The sequence below is a fragment of the Podarcis cretensis genome, assembly GCF_951804945.1.
Source record: "Podarcis cretensis genome assembly, chromosome: 16".
Classification (NCBI taxonomy): Eukaryota; Metazoa; Chordata; class Lepidosauria; order Squamata; family Lacertidae; genus Podarcis; species Podarcis cretensis.
The window spans coordinates 35,704,145-35,725,511 of record NC_137186.1 but is presented as its reverse complement, the minus strand read 5'-3'; the positions used below and the strand labels follow the sequence as shown (position 1 = coordinate 35,725,511).

The following is a 21,367-nucleotide window of genomic DNA, read 5'->3' as shown; positions in this document are numbered from 1 at the left end:
TACCAAAGGCTATGTATCTTGCTGGCAGATAATTATGAGAAGTTTAAATATGTTAGAATAATGGGCTTCCAGGGCATAGCCTAATATTCAGCTAAGTTGCTTTTTAATTTAAATCTGTTCTGAAAATACCTAAAGTAGTAACTTCAGTCTTTACCTATTTGATGTGGCTCCCCTAAAGGTATATGAAAGCGGGCCTTCAGGGAGCATTGTACTTGACACTCCAGTTAGAAAACTAAGTTAGATCATTTAAATAACATGGTAAATATATTCTATAATAATAATAAGTTGAGAATACTGTGCATTCATTCTGTTCTGCATGGCTACATCATTGCAGACTCATTAGGACTCATACAGGAAGCAAGTTATGCAAGGAGCAAATATAGATGCACAGCTATGGCCACTTGTGGTGGCATAAATAAGATGCACACTATTCAGATGTCTAAAAGGCTTTTGAGAGAAATCAAATGTAACCCTCCTATTTGTAGGCTAGGTTTGCACTCAGAAGAAATGTTGCATTTCCTGCAGCTCTCCACTCCTCCTTCTGTGCTGTTCTGGACAGCCCTCTAATCCTCTGGAACAGATTTTTTCATAGGGCAGAGGAAGCTGCATTGGGAAGGGGGAATAGGAAAGAATTACCGTATTTTTCGCCCTATAGGACGCACTTTTTCCCCTCCAAAAATGAAGGGGAAATCTGGGTGCGTCCTATGGGGCGAATGCAGGCTTTCGCTGAAGCTTGGAGAGCGAGAGGGGTCGATGCACACCGTCCCCTCTCGCTCTCCAGGTTTCAGGAAGACATCCGCAGCCTAGGCAGCCCTGCGGGAGTTCCCACAGGGCTGTCTAGGCTGCAGATAGTAGCCTGCTTCCCGGAATGCCGGGCGCGCTGAAAGCAGAGCGCCCGGTGCTTCGGGAACACATCCGCAGCCTAGGCAGCCCTGCGGGAGGTCCCAAAGGGATGTCTAGGCTGCGGATAGCAGCCTGCTTCCCGGAGCGTCGGGCGCCCTGAAAGCAGAGCGCCTGGCGCTTCGGGAACACATCCGCAGCCTAGGCAGCCCTGTGGGAGTTCTCCGCAGGGCTCCCCACACTGCGGATAGCAGCCTGCCACCCGGCGGGCGGGGCGCCCTGAAGCAGAGCACCCCGCGCGCCGGACAGACATCCGCAGCGTTTGGAGCCCTGCAGGTGTTCCCCGCAGGGCTCCCCACGCTGCGGATATCAGCCTGTGCCCGGCGCGCAGGGCGCCCTGAAGCAGAGCGCCCCGCGCGCCGGACAGACATCCGCAGCATGGGGAGCCCTGCAGGTGTTCCCCGCAGGGCTCCCCACGCTGCGGATATCAGCCTGTGCCCGGCGCGCAGGGCGCCCTGAAGCAGAGCGCCCCGCGCGCCGGACAGACATCCGCAGCATGGGGAGCCCTGCAGGAGTTCCCCGCAGGGCTCCCCACGCTGCGGATAGCAGCCTGCCGCCTGAGGCAGACATCGGCCAGCCCCACAAGCTTAGGGGACAGCAGGGAGGCGCAGCGCTGTTCCTCGACCTGGTTCGGTTTCCCCGACCTGCTTTTGGGGGGGAAATAAAGGGGAAAAAATTTTCCTTTATTCCCCCCCCCCCCCAAAAAAAAAAACCCCTAGGTGCGTCCTATGGGACGGAGCGTCCTATGGGACGAAAAATACAGTATTTATCCTCTCTTACATTAGCAGGTGCCTCTACTGGAACAAAAGCTGTTCCATGAGCAGGACAGCAGCCTTGGATTTCACACTTCATTCCTGTGCAACTTTTCTAATGCATACATTGGAAAGATTTAGATATAAGGCTTAGGGAATGAATTTGATATAATTATTGATTTCCTTATAAAACCTATAGCCTGTGAATTTTAATATCCTGCAAGTCACTCCCTTCAATATCTCTGAAATGATAAAACACAACCATACAATTTTTAAACAGATGCAGGAGGTACTGATGATGAAGATGATGACTACGATGGAGATAACTACCTGCACCCAAGCCTCTTTGCTTCTAAAAAGCACAGTAGACTTGAAGAGCTTATGAAGGTATTTCGGCATGCAAAATTTCATTTTAGTGTTTTATATCTTGTTGAGCACCTGTTTTCTTTGTGAGACATCTCAATTGATAGGTGTTCACAAACAGAGTAGTTCCCTGAATCCTAAATTGGAATTTTATAATTTTATATTAGAGCTCCCCGTAGCGTATCACAAGCTGTTTCTGAAATTCCCAAGTGGGCTCTCCATGCAGCTTGGGGAGATGCTTTTTAGAATATACAAGCCCTGAAAGCCTAACTTGGGTTGTGTAACAAGTTGTTTAATGAGTTGTGTAGCTTTTAGAATCTTGACTAGTGTTAACACAGTGTTTTCTAGCTGTCATCAGAAACTTTTTATTTTAATTAAACATATTTAAATAAAATAGCTGTTTAAATAATTTCAGTGACTCAGATATTTTCATAAATCACAAGGTCAAACAGAAGATTTTTCTTGATTAGATTGACTGAGTTAAAAAACATTTATATTGATTAATCAAGTGCAGTAAGTAAGATACATGTGTATATAGAGCCAGTGCGTAAGTCACCTTTGCAAAATATTATGATTTCATCTTTGAGCTTCTGTGGACTAAGATGTCAGTGAAAGAATCCATCCCTCAGTTGCACTATTTCTAGGATACGTATAGTAGACCTGCATCAAATATGATGGGACATATATTGTTGAGGACAGGCTTAAATCCACAGTTTGTGGCTTTTTGAAATTACTGTTCCTCTAAAGTAGACAAAAATTGCAGATAAGCATGTTACTCCATTAGAAAATCCACTAATGGATAAATACATGGTAGTAGGACTAACTAGGGACGCAGGTGGCGCTGTGGGTTAAAGCCTCAGCGCCTAGGGCTTGCCGATCGAAAGGTCGGCGGTTCGAATCCCTGCGGCGGGGTGCGCTCCCGCTGCTCGGTCCCAGCGCCTGCCAACCTAGCAGTTCGAAAGCACCTCCGGGTGCAAGTAGATAAATAGGGACCGCTTACCAGCGGGAAGGTAAACGGCGTTTCCGTGTGCGGCTCTGGCTCTGGCTCTGGCCAGAGCAGCGATGTCACGCTGGCCACGTGACCCGGAAGTGTCTCCGGACAGCGCTGGCCCCTGGCCTCTTAAGTGAGATGGGCGCACAACCCCAGAGTCTGTCAAGACTGGCCCGTACGGGCAGGGGTACCTTTACCTTTACCTAGTAGGACTAACTAAAATGTTAGTGAGCAAACTTTCAAGTATTCCAGAACTCTTGCTCAGTCTTAAGCAATTTAAAAAACAAACCAAAAATGGAGATATATTGGAGGAGAAGTCTGCAGCTTGCAATAGTCTTAAAATAGAATTAGATGTTATGGGCTGTCCCACTCACCGCTTCACGTTTGTTTTGCAGACACTTGGCTTTTTAAAAGATTTGCCCAACAACATGTTTTTCCTTCCTTCCCATTTTTTCTTAAAGTCCAGCCTGATGAAGCATTTTAATGAACTTCAAAGCTTGCTGATATCTTTGTGACCTTTTTGTTAGTATGGATTTAATAGTATTACCATTGTGCTTGCACTTGTCCTGTTATCCAATTTGTAAAGCATAACTGGGATGTGCTTTGTAGGATGAATTGGGCAAAGATTGTGCCGATTTTAATTTTAAAGCATTGTATTAATGGGGAATAATAATCACATTCACAACTCTACAAAGCCTTTTGAAACCAATTCCAGGCATATAAAGTTTAAGTGCCCCTTTTGCAACCTTTTAAAATGCCAATGTGGTAAATTAGTGGCAAGGAATTGGGTGGGGTGGGGGCATTGAGAAAGAAATTCGGAACTTTTCATGCTTTGCTTTCCTTCCCCATCAGCCTTTAAAGGTGGTGGACCCTGATCACCCACTGGCAGTGCTTGTTCGCAAGGCTCAGGCTGACAATAACTTGGCTGCCCCACAGCCAGCTGAAGGAGCAGCTGTTCAGTCGTCACAAATAGAATATTCTTCAGATCGTAAGTACATTGGGATAAGCGGATTAAGCATGTGAGAAGGTTTTTATTTATTAACAGGAGCTAGGAGAGGCAGTACTAATAATCACTAAATAGTATTTAGTAGATGTGCCATTGTTGGCTCAACAGTTTTTCCTTCACATGTTCAGTCAAGCTCCCTTAATGTATCTGTCAGGTTTGGAGACATGAATAGAATTCTCTTGTCGTTTCTAATTGATCTGCTGTCTGCTCTGCAAAGTTGCATTTTAAAGGCCAGTTTTTGTTTTCAGCAGGAGCATAGGTGCCCATTGTGTATAAGATCAAACTAATGCTTGCTTTGGAGACGCTGACAATTTTCCTTTGGGAATATATATTCCCAGTTTTCCGAGAGGTTCAGAGTGACTTGGATATTTGATCTGTATGAAAATGTATTCAGGCATGTAGGGCGAAGTAGGTAACACCATGGTTAATGTATTCAGTGAAAGACAAAATTAACATTTGATTGAATGATGAGCGTTTTCAGATTGTGCTTGAAGGCATGAAAGAGGTGTTGCTGGCTTTGAAACTTTAGCAAAAATGGAGAGCCAGTGTGGTGTAGTGGTTAAGAGCGGTGGACTCGTAATCTGGTGAACCGGGTTCGCATCTCTGCTCCTCCACATGCAGCTGCTGGGTGACCTTGGGCTAGTCACACTTCTTTGAAGTCTCTCAACCCCACTCACCTCACAGAGAGTTGTGGGGGAGGAAGGAAAAGGAGAGTGTTAGCCGCTTTGAGACTCCTTTGGGTAGTGATAAAGTGGGATATCAAATCCAAACTCCTCTTCTTCTTCCTCAAGAACATAATTTAGTTTTCTGTTCCTAACTTGTGCAAGAAACCTATGGCTGTGTGTACCAGACTTTGGATTCCATGGGCGTGTGTGGCAATTTTTAAGAAATAGGTTGAAATAGGAGGCCTTATACACTCAAATGAAAGCATGTTTTCTTGATGAGATCCCAGATAAAGGCAGGCACCTCTTCAGAGCCCCTGGATATGGGATTCAATATTGCTTTCTAGTATCTGACCATACCCTTTTCCCAGTCAGTCAGCCAGTGCCTAGAAATGGGATTGTGCGCTCTGGCCAATAGTGCTATTTCAGGATTCCCCTATATATCAGTTAGTTGCATGATGCAATTTTGGTGCATTGTTAATATCTCACGATGGTGTCACTATCTGTATATTGGAATTGAAGAACAATCAATACCGCATGGTGTGTCTCCGCCCCCACCCCCCTGCCACTGGCTATCCTGAGAGTCATGGAAGTAGTAGTATACATAAACGAGACTTGCAAGATGGCCTATTTTTAGGAGGCACCCTTCTCTTTCAACAGATTAGTGTGCCCCAGTCTACAATTTCGACTTGTTTTGCATGCTTTCACCCAGTGTGGAAAGCAGCGGTTGAATCATGAGGTCTGGCATTTATTTTGAATAAAATAAATGTGTAGTTCTTCTACTTTAGTTATTGCCTTCCCTGCACATTAGAAGAGAGGTTGGGAGTTTACAGTCTTTCATTTTCACCATGCAGAGGTCAGCTAGAAGAAATATTTTCATCAAAGTAGCTCTCAAGAAACATGCTTGTCTTGCGACAGTAGACAGTCATTGATAAAAGTTGGCATGGTTATCTCATGAGCACATTATGAAAAACAAAACTGGTCAGACTGTCAGAAAAACAATTCTGACCTCCTTTTGAAAGTATGTTTCTGATCTGTAGCTAGAGAATAAAACATGCAATTGTTCTGAACAGCGTATAAATTTCAGTACTGCATGTTCAGGTTGACTGTTGCTGCAAGGAAGAGAGCTTGCTTGAATGATCGTTTTTAATGTAGACAAAAATATACTTTCCGGCAAACATTCAATCAGATGTCAGAAATTGAGGCTCAGGGGTTTCTGTGGAATCTTGGTAGTGACACAGTGGCAAAAATGCTTTATTGGTGAGACTGCAGTTGGCTAAAGCGCTTCAATATTGCAATTCTGGAGTTATTTCACTGTAGTCAATAGGACGATTTCAAAGTGATTTGAAGAGTGCAAACTCAGCGTATATGCTGCTGATTTCTAATTATGCAATCCATACAAAAATTGTTCCGCAGATAATTTGAGTGTAATTTCATCTTGTTAAAAGATGAAGAATAGAAGATCTTTGATAAAGGGATGAAGGCTCAAAGGTTCATGTATTGCCTTTCCTTTGCTCAGTGGTGTTCTTTTCTTTTTTTTCCTTAAAAAAAATAGTAACTGAAGGTTGTAATTTCTGGTTACTAATCATTCTGATCTGCAGATACAGTACTGTGCTTGTATAGACAATAGTTCAGTTTAGCTAAGGCAAATGTAGGGCATTATGACTTGAGTGCCATAAATCACAATGGTGTAGCCTACATAAGTTAACCGAATGGTAGTGGGGTGGTAAGGGACTGCATAGGGTCCTGAAACCCTGTTGCTTGATGACTGTATGTTCTTGGTATACTTACAGCCATTGCTGCTGCTTTGCAAGGCATTAGTCATACATTTTCATTCCAGGCCATAGGTGTTGCACAGTCATCTGCAGTTGATCTGTAGTTTAAGTCCCAGGTCATGACATTACCCATTCAGCTCAGTTCTTCTCTGTGGAGTGGAGAGGACTCCGAGGTGGGAGGATTGAGGTGAATGGCTACAAGCATACAGTCTCCCAACAGTGGAGGTAGAACATGGCAATTCACCTTACTCCTCCCATCTCGACGTTCTGTCCACTCCATAGAGAAGAACACCTATGGCCTGGAACGAAAAGGTTATGGCCCCACTACCATTTGAGCCTTCATCCCTTTACCAGAGATCTTCTATTCTTTGTCTTTTAACAAGATGAAATTGCACTCTGTCAAATTATATGCAAAACAGTTTTTGTATGGATCGCATACACTGTTGGAGACCGTATGCCTCTGCATGTCAGTCGCTGGGAATCACAAGTGGGGAGAGTGCTGTGACACTCAAGTCCTGTTTGTGGACTTCACATGGGCTTGTTATGAAATTCTGGACTAGATCTAGCAGGCCTCTTCTCATATGGTGTATGATGCAGCTGAAGCTATGCAGGGATGGTTCTGAATACAATGCCTCTTCCACCTGTGGATGTAAGAGGTCTCTAAATGGGACGTACAAACGGTAAGGCCCTAGGTTTGGCAATGGAAGTCAGGAGGGAGAGGACAAACTTGGTGCAAAAGACAACCCACTTGGTGCCCTTTGTACATTCACAGTGAAATACCTTTTACAGTAAGAACAAGTGTCCTTGGATCCATCACAGAGGAACGGTAGTAAATAAATACAAGAGTAAATGAATGTCAAGTCCATCCTACTTGGTGTGCTATGCCTAATACAGATACTTGATCTTTGACAGGTTGCAAACTTGCAATATTATAAAAAGAAAAAAACTGAGATGCTCTGGGTGCCATTTAGTACCAAATTTCCACTTGCATGGCACTGTGAAGTACACATGACCCTGTTCATAACCAATTACATATTAAGTAGCCTCATTGAAAGTACTTGTGTCTCATTTAAATAACTAATCAATATGTGTTTTAAAACATGGAAGAGTTGGGTAGCTTGGAAATAAAGATAGAAAATTAAAACTGTATTCAGAACGTATCAATGATTTCAAAGTGCGGTCTTCTCACACATACACCTCCCTCCGGAAAAAAACCTGTTTGTTCAAAAATGTACATTCTCTGGCCTGTAATAGTGTGTAAGTGATTATATTATAAATATCAGTTTAACTGAGGAAGGATAAAGTATCTAGGATAATGTGATATACAGGTGTATATTTTTATAATCATGGAACTTTGCTCTTGGTTGGAAGTACCAGCCTAGCATTTTTGTAGATAATACTTCTAGACAAACTTGCACAATCTACAGTAAGACAAGATAACCTTGGGAAATGGATAAATCAATTGAGAAAGTGCTTGCAGCTGATATTTCGAGACAAATGGAAGAGTTCAGTTTGGGGGGGGGAATGTCAACCTGCAAATCGGTCTTTTAAAAGCATGTAGCATAATCCACAAGGCTGTCTCTCCAGGCCGTTAACAAAATTGCTGTGATTTGCAACAAATAGTAAATTTCTCATTGACTTCGGTGAGAACAGGATCAGTGCCATTTAGTTTTCCTACAGGTGATACAGTAAAGAATTTCCTACAGTAGTGACAGGCAATGTCCCATTTACACATGGTATTTTCATCTCTACTTGCAGCCACAGAAGGAATTGGCTTGGCAGATACTGCTGTTTGTAGTAATGTCTATTGTGATGCATCTTTGGGCATGATGTGCAGGAAATAATATGGCATCTTGTTATATTAAATAAGTGGAGATTGCATGGGAAATGGAGTGAACTGTCAAGTTTTTTAAATCCTTCCCTAGACTCAGCAGAAATTTGGAATTGAGTCCAACAAAGATAGGTAGTTGCCCCTCCCTTAGGTCTGCTGTAAGCCCATATATTTAAAATGATAATCAACACAAGTGATTAACTAGTGTTGACTGCAATAATTTAAATATTGGTCCATTCCTCTGCAGAAATCACTCTGGACTTCAAACACAAATGTGGTTACAAAAGTTTACTAGTTACAGATAGGTAGCCGTGTTGGTCTGCCATAGTCAAAACAAAATAAAAAAATTTCTTCCAGTAGCACCTTAAAGACCAACTAAGTTAGTTCTTGGTATGAGCTTTCGTGTGCATGCACACTTCTTCAGATACACTGAAACAGAAGTCACCAGACCCTTCTATATAGTGAGAAGGTGGGGAGGGGTATTACTCAGAAGGGTGGTGGGATTGGGTGTTTGGCAGATAGCTGTGATGAGCCTGTTGACGACTCTTAACGTTTACTAATTAGTTTACTAATTAGTGTTAGTTCCTGTTACATCAGTTTTACAGGGATATGTTTACATTAACAGTATTGCTGTTTAAAAGGTTTCTGTAACTTTTATTAATTGTAAGTGCACTCTTATAGCAGGGATTGAAATGCAGGGTGCCTAGAGAGGTAGTTCGTGCTGCCCACAGGATACCCTGCCTCCCTCTTGCTGAAATTACGTGTATGCTTGAAAGATGCATCAGATTGTAACCAGTAAAATAGGTTGCAGGGAATTGTGGTGCTGGTGGTGCTCACTGTGCTTTCTGCAGTTTGTAGATGACCCCATGGGCCCAGTGAATTTGACAATCACTGCATTACAGTTTAGTCCTGGGCATTTTAAAATCAGTCTTCTAGTTCATAGTTAGTTCATTCCTGTTTCTTCCTGAAGCCTCGATGTTTAGGATGCTATTTCTTCTAGAAAGGAAGGCTGGGTGCATTTAAAGGTTTTTGGGATATAGCTGTGACCCTGTGATAAGAAAACTCATGAAAACAAGGAACTGTTCGAGGTGTACTCTATTGTTCTAGACCAGGAGCATCCACTCTGTGTATTTGTAATGTGTTAATCTTCAGAGCATACACAGATCGTTTCCCTAAAAGTTGGCTATTCAGCAAGAAATTTTAAATATCCATTAAGGTAAAGGTAAAGGTACCCCTGCCCGTACGGGCCAGTCTTGACAGACTCTGGGGTTGTGCGCCCATCTCACTTAAGAGGCCAGGGGCCAGCGCTGTCCGGAGACACTTCCGGGTCACGTGGCCAGCGTGACGAAGCTGCTCTAGCCAGAGCCAGAGCCAGAGCCGCACACGGAAACGCCGTTTACCTTCCCGCTGGTAAGCGGTCCCTATTTATCTACTTGCACCCGGAGGTGCTTTCGAACTGCTAGGTTGGCAGGCGCTGGGACCGAGCAGCGGGAGCGCACCCCGCCGCAGGGATTCGAACCGCCGACCTTTCGATCGGCAAGCCCTAGGCGCTGAGGCTTTAACCCACAGCGCCACCTGCGTCCCTCTAAATATCCATTAACTTCATATAATATACCATATAGGTGCTAACATTTTGAGAGTAAAGCATGAAATGATAGATGCATTTCCCTGGAGTCTTACTCTTTTTCTTACACTCTTCTTTCAAGTGAAGAATGTGTCTTTTACTCTCTTTATTGTTTGCATTTGTTTCCATTGAGGAGGATATTGATTTAAGTAAAGACAAAGAAAGAGTTTCTTGTGTTTATAGTTTTCTCAAAGGAATAACTAATGTGACCATGTTATTTCTGTCTGTTCTGTGTTATCAGTGGCATAGTCGTTTACTGCATATTAAATATTATAGTGAGTTAAGGGCCAAATGAATGAAGGTCGTAATGCTAATCACCAAATAGTTGTCTTAATAAGTGATTCCTCTATCATTTTGCCTAAACCTAATTTTCTTAGTTATGCTAATTTCCTACAGCGTTGATAAAAAAATCCCTGAAGACATAATAAAATGAAAGTGGTATCTGAAAGACAGAATGGGAAAATGTAGTCTAATCACCGCAAAGCATATATTTTAATTTCAGTATGCCAGTCTGCATTGTAGAGAATTGAGTTGCATTTTGTGTGGGTTTGTGAACATTTGGTTTTCAAGGCTTTAACAATTTTTTGCTTGGAAGATCAAAATGGTTGGATATGTTTTCTATTTGTACATGCAGTCACTGAAGAGTCGTAGGAAACCTTATAGTAGGTTTACCTATTAAGAGCCGTTTTAGATCAGACAAGGGTCTATTTAGTTCAGTATTCTTTTCCCACCTCGGCCTTCTAGGTGACCATGGGAAGTGCATTGATGGGCTTCAAGTTGTCCATGATGGGGATCAGCTCATCTAGCCCAGTAGTGTCTATTGGATCTCCAGGGTCTCAGCCAGAGGCACTTCCCATTACTTTCTTGCTATCTAGTAATTGGAGAGGTGGGGAGTAAACATGTAAAGCTCACACTCTACCAATGAGCTATAGTCCATTCTCATAATGGATATATCATGAGCCACTGAAAGTCCACCCAGTGATAAGTAAGCACCCATCATTCTTTGGTTTTTGACCATTCACTGTATGCAGTGAATGACTCCATACTTCTTGTTCTTTAGTCGTGTCCGACTCTTTGTGACCTCATGGACCAGAGCACGCCAGGCACTCCTGTCTTCCACTGCCTCCCGCAGTTTGGTCAAACTCATGCTAGTAGCTTCGAGAACACTGTCCAACCATCTTGTCCTCTGTTGTCCCCTTCTCCTTGTGCCCTTAATCTTTGCCAACATTAGGGTCTTTTCCAGGGAGTCTTCTCTTCTCATGAGGTGGCCAAAGTATTGGAGCCTCAGCTTCAGGATCTGTCCTTCCAGTGAGCACTCAGGGCTGATTTCCTTCAGAATGGATAGGTTTGATTTCTTGCAGTCCATGGGACTCTCAAGAGTCTCCTCCAGCACCATAATTCAAAAGCATCAATTCTTCAGCAATCAGCCTTCTTTATGGTCCAGCTCTCACTTCCATACATCACTGCTGGGAAAACCATAGCTTTAACCATACGGACCTTTGTCAGCAAGGTGATGTCTCTGCTTTTTAAGATGCTGTCTAGGTTTGTCATTCCTTTTCTCCCAAGAAGCAGGCGTCTTTTAATTTCCTGACTGTTGTCACCATCTGCAGTGATCATGGAGCCCAAGAAAGTAAAATCTCTCACTGCCTCCATTTCTTCCCCTTCTATTTGCCAGGAGGTGATGGGCCCAGTGGCCATGATCTTAGTTTTTTTGGTGTTGAACTTCAGACCATATTTTGCGCTCTCCTCTTTCACCCTCAATAAAAGGTTCTTTAATTCCTCCTCACTTTCTGCCATCAAGGTTGTGTCATCTGCATATCTGAGGTTGTTGATATTTCTTCCGGCAATCTTAATTCCGGCTAGGGATTCATCCAGCCCAGCCTTTCGCATGATGAATTCTGCATATAAGTTAAATAAGCAGGGAGACAATATACAGCCTTGTCGTACTCCTTTCCAAATTTTGAACCAATCAGTTGTTTCATGTCCAGTTCTAACTGTAGCTTCTTGTCCCACATAGAGATTTCTCAGGAGACAGATGAGGTGATCAGGTACTCCCATTTCTTTAAGAACTTGCCATAGTTTGCTGTGGTTGACACAGTCAAAGGCTTTTGCATAGTCAATGAAGCAGAAGTAGATGTCTTTCTGGAACTCTCTAGCTTTCTCCATAATCCAGCGCATGTTTGCAATTTGGTCCCTGGTTCCTCTGCCTCTTCTAAATCCAGCTGGCACTTCTGGGAGTTCTCGGTCCACATACTGCTTAAGCCTGACTTGTAGAATTTCAAGCATAATCTTGCTAGCGTGTGAAATGAGTGCAATTGTGCGATAGTTGGAGCATTCTTTGGCACTGCCCTTCTTTGGGATTGGGATGTAGACTGATCTTCTCCAATCCTCTGGCCACTGCCAAGTTTTCCAGATTTGCTGGCATATTGAGTGTAGCACCTTAACAGCATCAACCCCATACTAGAGGGCTTAACAAACCATATGGTAGCTAAGATTCCCAGAATGCTAAACTCTCCATATTGAATTACTCATAATACAGAGCAATTTCCACACACTCCCAACTATTACAGGTTATATCACTCTATTTGGTTTAGGTTATCTTAACCTCCACTAAGCAAAACAAAGTCCAAATTCTTCCTACCAGAGCCAGTGCCTAAAACCGGTGTTATTTGATAGAAAACTGCCTGTCTGAACCCTGCCAGACTGTTGTATAATTCAGTCTGCAACTCACTCTCGGCAAAAACTTCAAATGCAATCTAATATGATTCAGTCAGCACCAGGTGATAAATTAAACATGCAAATAGGGTCTTATGCATTTTTAATCATGTAATGCTATTGTGTATGGAGTCAAATATTGAATATTCCCCACAAGCTTGGTTTGCAGTTTTAGGCTCACACACTGGAGCCCCTTTTCCATGGCTATTTCTGGCATGTTGAACATGTCTGTCAGCATAAGTAGTCTTTCATATGCTGTTTTTGCAAATATAGTAATTCAGATATGAAAGATGATAAGTATTTAAATTACTGTTTTCCCTTCCCCCTGTACTCATATGCACATGTATTGATACCTACTCTTTTGGGAACGGTTGGCCTCCCTTGAAACCACTAGTGAACAACATTCTCTGTCTCTCTAAGGAGGGGGATTCAGATCATCAAGGAAAAGGAGTATTTTTAAATCAACAGTTTGAATAAAACTTCCTACTTTGTTTCTTGATAAGCAAGGGTATTTGTGGTTAGAGCAGTTAAAACATTCTGGTTTGTAACTACAGTTGTACCTTAGTTGCTGAATGTCTTGAAACTCGTACATTTCAGCTCCTGAACGATCAAAAACTCGAAGTGAGTGTTCTGGTTTTTGAACGATTTTCAGAAGCCGAATGTCTGGCACGGCTTCCAATTGGCTGCAAGACGCTCCTGCAGCCAATCGGAAGCCACGCCTTGGTTTTCGAAAGGTTCTGGTAGTCAACGGACTCCCGGAACGCATTCTGTTTGAGAACCAAGGTACGACTGTACCTTTGGCAACCAAACGTACCTTGGTTTTCGAACAGCTTAGTTCTCGAACATTTTGGCTCCCAAACACCACAAACCCGGAAGTGAGTGTTCCGGTTTGTGAACTATTTTGGGAAGCCAAACGTCCGACGGGGCTTCCATGGCTTCCAATCAGAAGCCGTGCTTTGGTTTGTGAAGTCGGAACGGACTTCTGGAACAGATTCCGTTCGACTTCCAAGGTACAACTGTAAATCGTTTCTACTAAATTCTGGAGGAATGGCCATGTTAGGCTGTTGCATCAAAAGCAGCATTGTCGTACCGTACCTTAAATACTAAATAGATGTATTCTGACATAAACTTTTGTGAATGTATTATAATGCACTGGAATGCCAGAGTACATTTTCTTTTATCACAAGACTTTTTGTTCCTTAACACTACCTAGGAACTCAATCCAAAATCAAAACCTACATGGCTTTTGCACTAATGCTTTATACCTGGAGATGAACAGGGCAGCTCAAATTAATGGATTTCTGTTTTGGTTCTCTGTATGCTTGCCAAATACATTAATCTGGTTCACTTCAGTACAGACAAGGGCCACATTTCAGTACAGAGTTGGTTTGTTGAAGTTTCCAGAAGCAATGGGTGGTAATTATCAATGTTTCTCCATGAGATAGAAAGCAATCTCCACACTCTTTGGATTGATGGTAATAAATATGCATAATTTGTCACAATAATAAATACAACATATGATTTTCTTCAGATTGACTTAAAACTAAGAAGTCCTCTAACAGCGCATACTGGAATATGTTATGCATTTGGAATACCAATTTGGATAACCAAAGAGGTGCTTTTCTCTAATTTCCAGTCTACTGTGTATTCCTACACTGAATTCTTTTAACTATAAAAGCTTATGTGTGTGATTCACATTTGAGCATTTATTTAGAGGGCTAAACTTGTATTTTCTTTTGTCTAGAAATTCTAATGTGGTTTTTTTGCATTCCAAACTTGTAGAAGTCAAATATTTGCCCCTCTCCTAAATTTAATGGTTCTTCTGAAGGGGTGCAGCCAGTCATAGCGCATTCACAAGTACAGTGTAAGGTACCATGAAACTGAGGTATATGTTATCCCCCCAACCCCAAATTATAAATGCCTTGCTCATTCTTTGACCAAAATAGCAGAAGATTTGGAGTGCAGTCGCTACTGCCAGGTCATTCAGTTTTACCTTTCCTTAAGCTCTGGCTTGGTCCTTCACCATTCCTTTCTTCAGTTTCAAGTGCAGATAAGAAACTTGCAGGTCCCAGCAAGAAGCACTCACTCGCTTTTGCTAACATGCTTTTGATGCTTTGCCCGCTCTTTTCTGCCGCAATATTGGTTCATTTACACAGGCCATTGTAAACAGTCTGATGGTTCAAATAGCTTCATTTATTTAAAACAGTGTTTCTCAAACTTGGGTCCCCAACTGTTGTTGGACTACATCGTCTCTGACCACTGGTCCTGCTAGCTATGGATGATAAGAGTTGTAGTCCAACAACAGCTGGGGATCCAGGTTTGAGAAACACTGCTTCAAATTTTTCCCTGGTTGAAATTAATAAAAAGTTGAGATCAATAGAAAGCAAACAGTGCCTTCCCTCAGAGTTAAATCTAAAAGAGATGTCACCAAATGAAAAAGGGGAGAGAGGAGGAAACAAAATAGAAACACAGATACCAAGTTACAACATCTCCCCTTCCTAATGGTAATATTTTGATAGATCCAGAATTGGCCTCCACAGTCACTTACGGACTCATTGTTAAAACTGTGTTTATGGAAGACAACCTTACTCGGTTAGGAGTGATCGCCAAAGAAGAAGATTTTGATAGACTTGCTATGTGGATTCAGTTAACATTTTGGTGATGTCTTACTGGATTTGATGGGGTGTTAAAGTGTGCTGTACTCAAACCAATTTACCCTGATGATTTCCTTGATGAAAACACTGAAAATTAAGTTGTGCCCCTCCTCTTAAAAAGGGCAAATATGTGTTTGTTAATTCCTTTTGTCTCTAATCATTCACAGCCCAGAGTTGCATTCGAGTGCCAGTAACTCATTGCTGGTGTATGTTGTTGCCTGTAAAAGGCTTCTTGTCCAGTGTTCACCTTTTTCTTACTATTAGAAGTATGGCACACTTTAACCCAAAGGGGGATTTTTTCTCCCTCTCTCTTTGAAAATTATTTTGCTTCTGAGACTTAATTTTTATCAGAACTCAGCAGATGTAGGTTTGTCAACATGGCACAGCGTGACATTGCCTTCTACTGTTAACTCTGCCGAGCTTAGCTTGACACCATGCTGTATTTTGGGAACAAAGCATTTGTATACATACTAGCAAATTATTTTGCTTAGAGCACCTAATTAAAAGGGTGTGTTCTTAGCTCTTGTGCATGTGCACACACCCATCTTCATCAGGAACATTATAACATGGTGAATTGTGCAAAAGGCATGTGTTTTCAACAGAGAGGCCATAATTCAGTGGTAAATCACCTGCTTTCCATGCAGAAGGTACTAGTTTAAGTCTCAGGCAGTAGAAGGATCTGGTGGCAAACTATGGGAATGATCCTTCCTCCACTTCAGACTTGGAAGTGTTGCTGGTGGTCAGAGTAGATAACCCTGGACTAGAATAACTAATAGTCTGACCTAGTACAAGGGATCTTCCAGTAATCACTCTGTTCAAGCTGCATTTTTTAAAAATAACAAAACAAAAACTATTTAAAAAGTGACTTAAGAGAATATTGCTCAATGGCAAATGGGAAACTGAAATGAATCTTAAATTGTAACACTTCAATCTCTTTCATGTGGCACCTTCTCAGTCTTAAAATTCTTCAAGAATACTTCAGAAAAGAGGGTGGGAATAGAGAGTGTGCCGCAGTAAAGGAATGCTGCTTGAAATCTGGGTTTAAACTTAAAACCTGTAGTTTTAAGGAGCAATTAACAGATGCTTTGGTGTAAAAAATTTTGTAACTAGGCCACATCATATATGCATATTTAATAAAATAAGACCTAGCAAGTCATAAAACTTTCAATCATACGAAAAGTTTAAACGATAACACAGTTTACACTGTCAAGGATTCTGCAGGTGATCAAGGTTGTACTCCCAATTTGTATGGGATGACAGCCAGGCAAGTTGGTCTCTACTGGTGTACTCTCTAGAAAATGTCTAGTATTTCCCTAGAACTAAGCACAATAGGAAAAAAATATTAAGGGCCACAGGTTTTCATTGCTGTTCTTTCATCAAGCAATCTGGCTCTAGGAGTACCCCCAGAATTCCTAGAAATTTGAAACTATACACCTCCAAAACAAAGTGCATAGCTAACGCCCTCCTGGTGAGTTAAATGCAGCTGCATCCCAGGGCTCAACAAGATAGAAGGCAAACAGGATGGGAAAGTACAAATGAGCCCAGTGTCAAAGCTTGACATGACTAAAATGTCCATGTTTGCAAGCATTTTGTTATTTTATCATCACTGCTACCTGTTACAGGAACGCCAGTATAAAATAGCCCAGCTGTTTATGGAATAATCTCCCTGCTGTCATGTGTAGCAAAACGTCTGCATAATTCATGCATTTTACAGGCACAAAAGAAGGTTTGTACCCTCCTGAGACAAAAAAAGGACCTTTAAGTTCACAGCCGTTAACGTGCTATTCAATTAAGTATGCATGTAGGAATTCCTCATTTGTGAACTAGTATGTCACTGGAATCAGTTGTTGCTCGTGGAAATTGATTCCTTTGAACTATAGCTTCTCAAACTGGGCAACAGGGAGACACCCCATCCCCCTAGAAATTATGCTCCTGAGTTAATAAATACAACCATTGGAAAAACACAACCAACAACTGAGCACAGGTAATTTCCATCTTATGTGAGCATTTGCTTTTGGGAAGCCACGCATATTCGCAAAAATGCCTAAAGTCTGAAACCTGCAGAACTACCCTGCCTGCCCCCAGCAAGGAGGGCTGCTTAGCTGGCTTTGGGAAGGCACATGCTCAGCTTGGGAGAGGATTCGTAAAGGCTCTGGCAGCGTCCTGGAGTCCTCCCACCTCCTTTCCAAAGTCTTTTAAGCACTTGCCCAGCTTTGGGAAGGAGGCGCAAGGGCTCTGGCACCGTGCTAGAGCCCTTGCACTGACTTCCCTAAGCTGGGCAAGCCTACGATTGCAGCTTTGTAGGAGCACGTGGAAACAAGTAAATGGAGAATGGGTTTCTTCCGCCCTCCATTCATTTAATTATTTTCCGCCCATCCATGTAAGCTATGATCATGCAAGTTAAATAAGCGTAAGATGTGAGATACCTGTACAACTGAGCACACAGCAGTATAAGTGTTGCAAGAATAGAGACAATGAATCTCTACCAAAATATTGTTTTTGCTTGCTGGAAAAGTAGAATTTTGTATGGTGAGTCGGCTACTTTGGCATCTATAGTGCAAACACAGTAACACTGAATTATTCAATAAAACTGAACGTTGGTAGCAGAGGGAGAACAGACTACAGTTTTTAAATAACTTACATAGCCAACACTCTGCCACTGCAAACATTAACTCAAAGACTATTTTTTTTAAAAAAAAGTTTCCCTATTAAAATAACAGTCATTCAGCAAATATCCATTCACAATTCATTGCCACTTGACATGACAAAGCCATCTCTCAGTGGCAGAGTACATGCTTTGCATACAGAAGGTCCCAGGCCCAGTCCAGGTATCTCCAGTTAAAGGGGATCATCAAAAACATGGTGAGAAAGTAACTTCCCATAATCACAGGCAGATAAAGTCAAAGTCCAGGGAGAGTGGATTAGGTCAGGGGTCACCAACCCAGTGCCCATAGATGCAATGGGACCCGCAAAGGCTTTCACTTCTGCTCATGGGCAGGGGCTCCAGACCCTAAGCTTTCTTTTTATTTTATTCTTAAAGTAAATCTCTTGCCCCTAAAGAAATGTGCAGGTACCTTCTAAGTGATTTCTGTGAAATGAGAATGAGTGTGATGTGGTTATCCTGGTTGTGGGGAAGCTCCGTGTTGCTACAACACAATTACAGCGAGTGTGTATGTACGTGTAAAATCAATATTATGTTATCAGGACCAACAGGACATAGCTGACTTCCTTTGATAAGTATAAGGCTCATAGAATCACAGAATTGTAGAGTTGGAAGAGACCCTGTGAGTCCTCTAGTCCAACCCCCTGCGATTCAGGAATCTCAACTAGATCATACATGACAGGTGGCCATTCAATCTCTGCTTTAAAACCTCCAAGGAACGAGAGTCCATCACTTCTTGTGAGAGTCTGTTCCATTGTTGAACAGCTGTCAGGAAGTTCTTCCTGGTGTTTAGTTGGAATCTCCTTTCTCATAACTTGAATTCAATTGTTTTGGTCCTAGCCTCTGCAGCAAGAGTAAACAAGCTTACTCCATCTTCTATGTGACAAGCACTTTAGATATTTGAAGATGGCTATCATGAAAGATAAGTCGGTAGAGCATGAGACTCTTAATCTCAGGGTTCAAACCCCATGTTTGGCGAAAGATTCCTGCATTTCAGGAGGTTGGACTAGATCGGGTCTGCAACCTTTAAGACAAAAAGAGCAACTTGGACCCGTTTCCAAAGAAGAAAAAACTGGGAGCCGCAAAACTCGTCATTATAAAAATAACTTTTTTGTCACTTTTTTATTATTTCTTTGTTTGACCCCTCAGAATTACTCCTCCTCATAGAAATAAACGTTAAATTAACAAGTTACCTTTTTTTGTGTGTGTGTTCTTCACTCCCCTTCAAAACAGTGACCAGCATACATGCCCCCTTTCAATGCAGTGACCAGCGTACATGCCCCTTATAATGTAGTGGGCGGGCGGGAAGGTGACATCGGGATGGTGCGTGACTAACGCACGCACCGCCCCCATGCGACGCCACAGCCAGTACAGCGCCCGTCACAGTGAGGAGTATCGGGGTGCACAATGCGCCTCCTCCCCTCGCTAGTATCCGCCCTGGAGCCGTGGCAAAGGTGTAAAAGAGCCACATGCGGCTCCGGAGCCGCGGGTTGCAGACCCCTGGACTAGATGATCATTGTGGTCTTTTCCAACTCTATGATTCTGTAATCTCCTCTCAGACTCTTCTTTACTAGACTAAACATACCCAGGTTCCCTCAACCTCACGATGCTTGGTTTCTGGACCCTTTTTCATCTTGGTCACCCTCTTCTGTTCATGTTCCAGCTTGTCAATATCCTTCTCAAATTGTGTGGTCCAGAATTCGTCATGGGTGGCTGTCTCTCTGATTTTGTATTATGCCATGCTCCCCATCGCAGCCATTTTGTGACTGTTGCCCCCAGCACTTCCCCACATATTGGTCATTTAAAAAACCCAAATATCTCTTTCTCTACCAAATGATAATTTTTGCTGCAGCTGCTTGGGGAGGGGAGGTGGGTATTAGGAGTATATCCTTTACCCAAATATAACTCAAGTTACTGAAAAATGATCCTGCAGGAAACCTAAAACTTCTGTGTGCACTCTGACATTATCTATCTTTCATATATCGAGTATGATGAGTTTCCCACTCAAAATTGTCTTATCTGAACAGCCCAATTGCTGCTTAAGGATTTCCCTGCTCAAAGATAATCACATCTCTACCACAATCCTTTAAAGTAAGCAATGTGGAGTCACAAGAGAGTGTTCCATGCCCAGCATCTTAAAATGAATTGAATTTACCAGTACCAAGTCATCTAGAAACTTCATTTTAAGAGATGAGAAAAAGGTCAGCCTTCAGCTGTTATGCTCACAAGCTTGTCAAGGAAAGATGCGGACAAAAACAATTTGCCCCAAAATGTAATAATGCTACAACTTCTGCCTGGAAAGGATGAGGCTTCATGCTTTAACTACTGGATTCCAGGGGAACCAGTTTTCCTTGAAGTAAAGCTAGCAGCCATAGCACAGAAAGGCTATATATGCCAACAACAAACCTGACACACGTACCTATTTTTATTTAAAGTATTTCTATATGCCCTTCATCAAATTTCTCCCATGGCAGCTTATGACATATCTTATTGCTTGTTAAGCAAGCTTTCTCCAATCTGTGAGGTTTCCATGAGAATTTTAAGTAAACAAAGGGTACCTGGAAGCCTTAAAAATAAAATACATGTTTCAGAACCATCCAGAGCTGATGCATCAAAATTGCAAGGCTTTTAGGAAGAAATCAAACATTTTCCCACTCTGACTTCTAAGCAATCTAGCTTAGGTAAAGGTAAAGGTACCCCTGCCCGTACGGGCCAGTCTTGACAGACTCTGGGGTTGTGCGCCCATCTCACTTAAGAGGCCAGGGGCCAGCGCTGTCCGGAGACACTTCCGGGTCACGTGGCCAGCGTGACATCGCTGCTCTAGCGAGCCAGAGCCGCACACGGAAACGCCGTTTACCTTCCCGCTGGTAAGCGGTCCCTATTTATCTACTTGCACCCGGAGGTGCTTTCGAACTGCTAGGTTGGCAGGCGCTGGGACTGAGCAGCGGGAGCGCACCCCGCCGCAGGGATTCGAACTGCCGACCTTTCGATCGGCAAGTCCTAGGCGCTGAGGCTTTAACCCACAGCGCCACCTGCGTCCCTCAAGCAATCTAGCTTAAGCTAAGTTGAATAACACATTTTCAAACCAACTTGACAGGTAACTTTCTGTCTTACTGACAAAATCACAATCAGCTGCCCTGTGGGAAAAGAGGGAAACACCAACTAACACAAGTATCAGCTGCTTTTGCAAGTTGAGGATACAAGCCAACATGGGATGAAAATTAAGTTTCTAGTGAGAAGTACTATACCTTACATGATTCCTGGTGATTCAAATCATAGGGCTTCAGCCACCTAGCTTTTATCAAACCAATATTAATGTCAGAAGAAACAGGTGTACAGTAGGCATGCCTGGTACTGAAGTCAAACAACAAAAAGTCAGCCTGTTTAATGTATGATTCTAATGTATTTTACCCACCTACATACTCATTACTT

At 42.5% G+C, this 21,367-nt stretch overlaps 1 protein-coding gene across 6 annotated transcripts in view; it reads left to right on the top strand.

Moving 5' to 3' along the window:
* SFSWAP (splicing factor SWAP) overlaps positions 1 to 21,367 on the top strand; it is a 113,351-nt gene that overhangs the window by 13,582 nt on the left and 78,402 nt on the right. For all 6 annotated transcript variants that reach the window (XM_079956547.1, XM_079956546.1, XM_079956545.1 and 3 more), the window contains 2 exons: positions 1,933 to 2,039; positions 3,859 to 3,994. In XM_079956547.1, the coding sequence (XP_079812673.1) occupies positions 1,933 to 2,039; positions 3,859 to 3,994 (243 nt within the window). The remainder of the gene's footprint in view (positions 1 to 1,932; positions 2,040 to 3,858; positions 3,995 to 21,367) is intronic.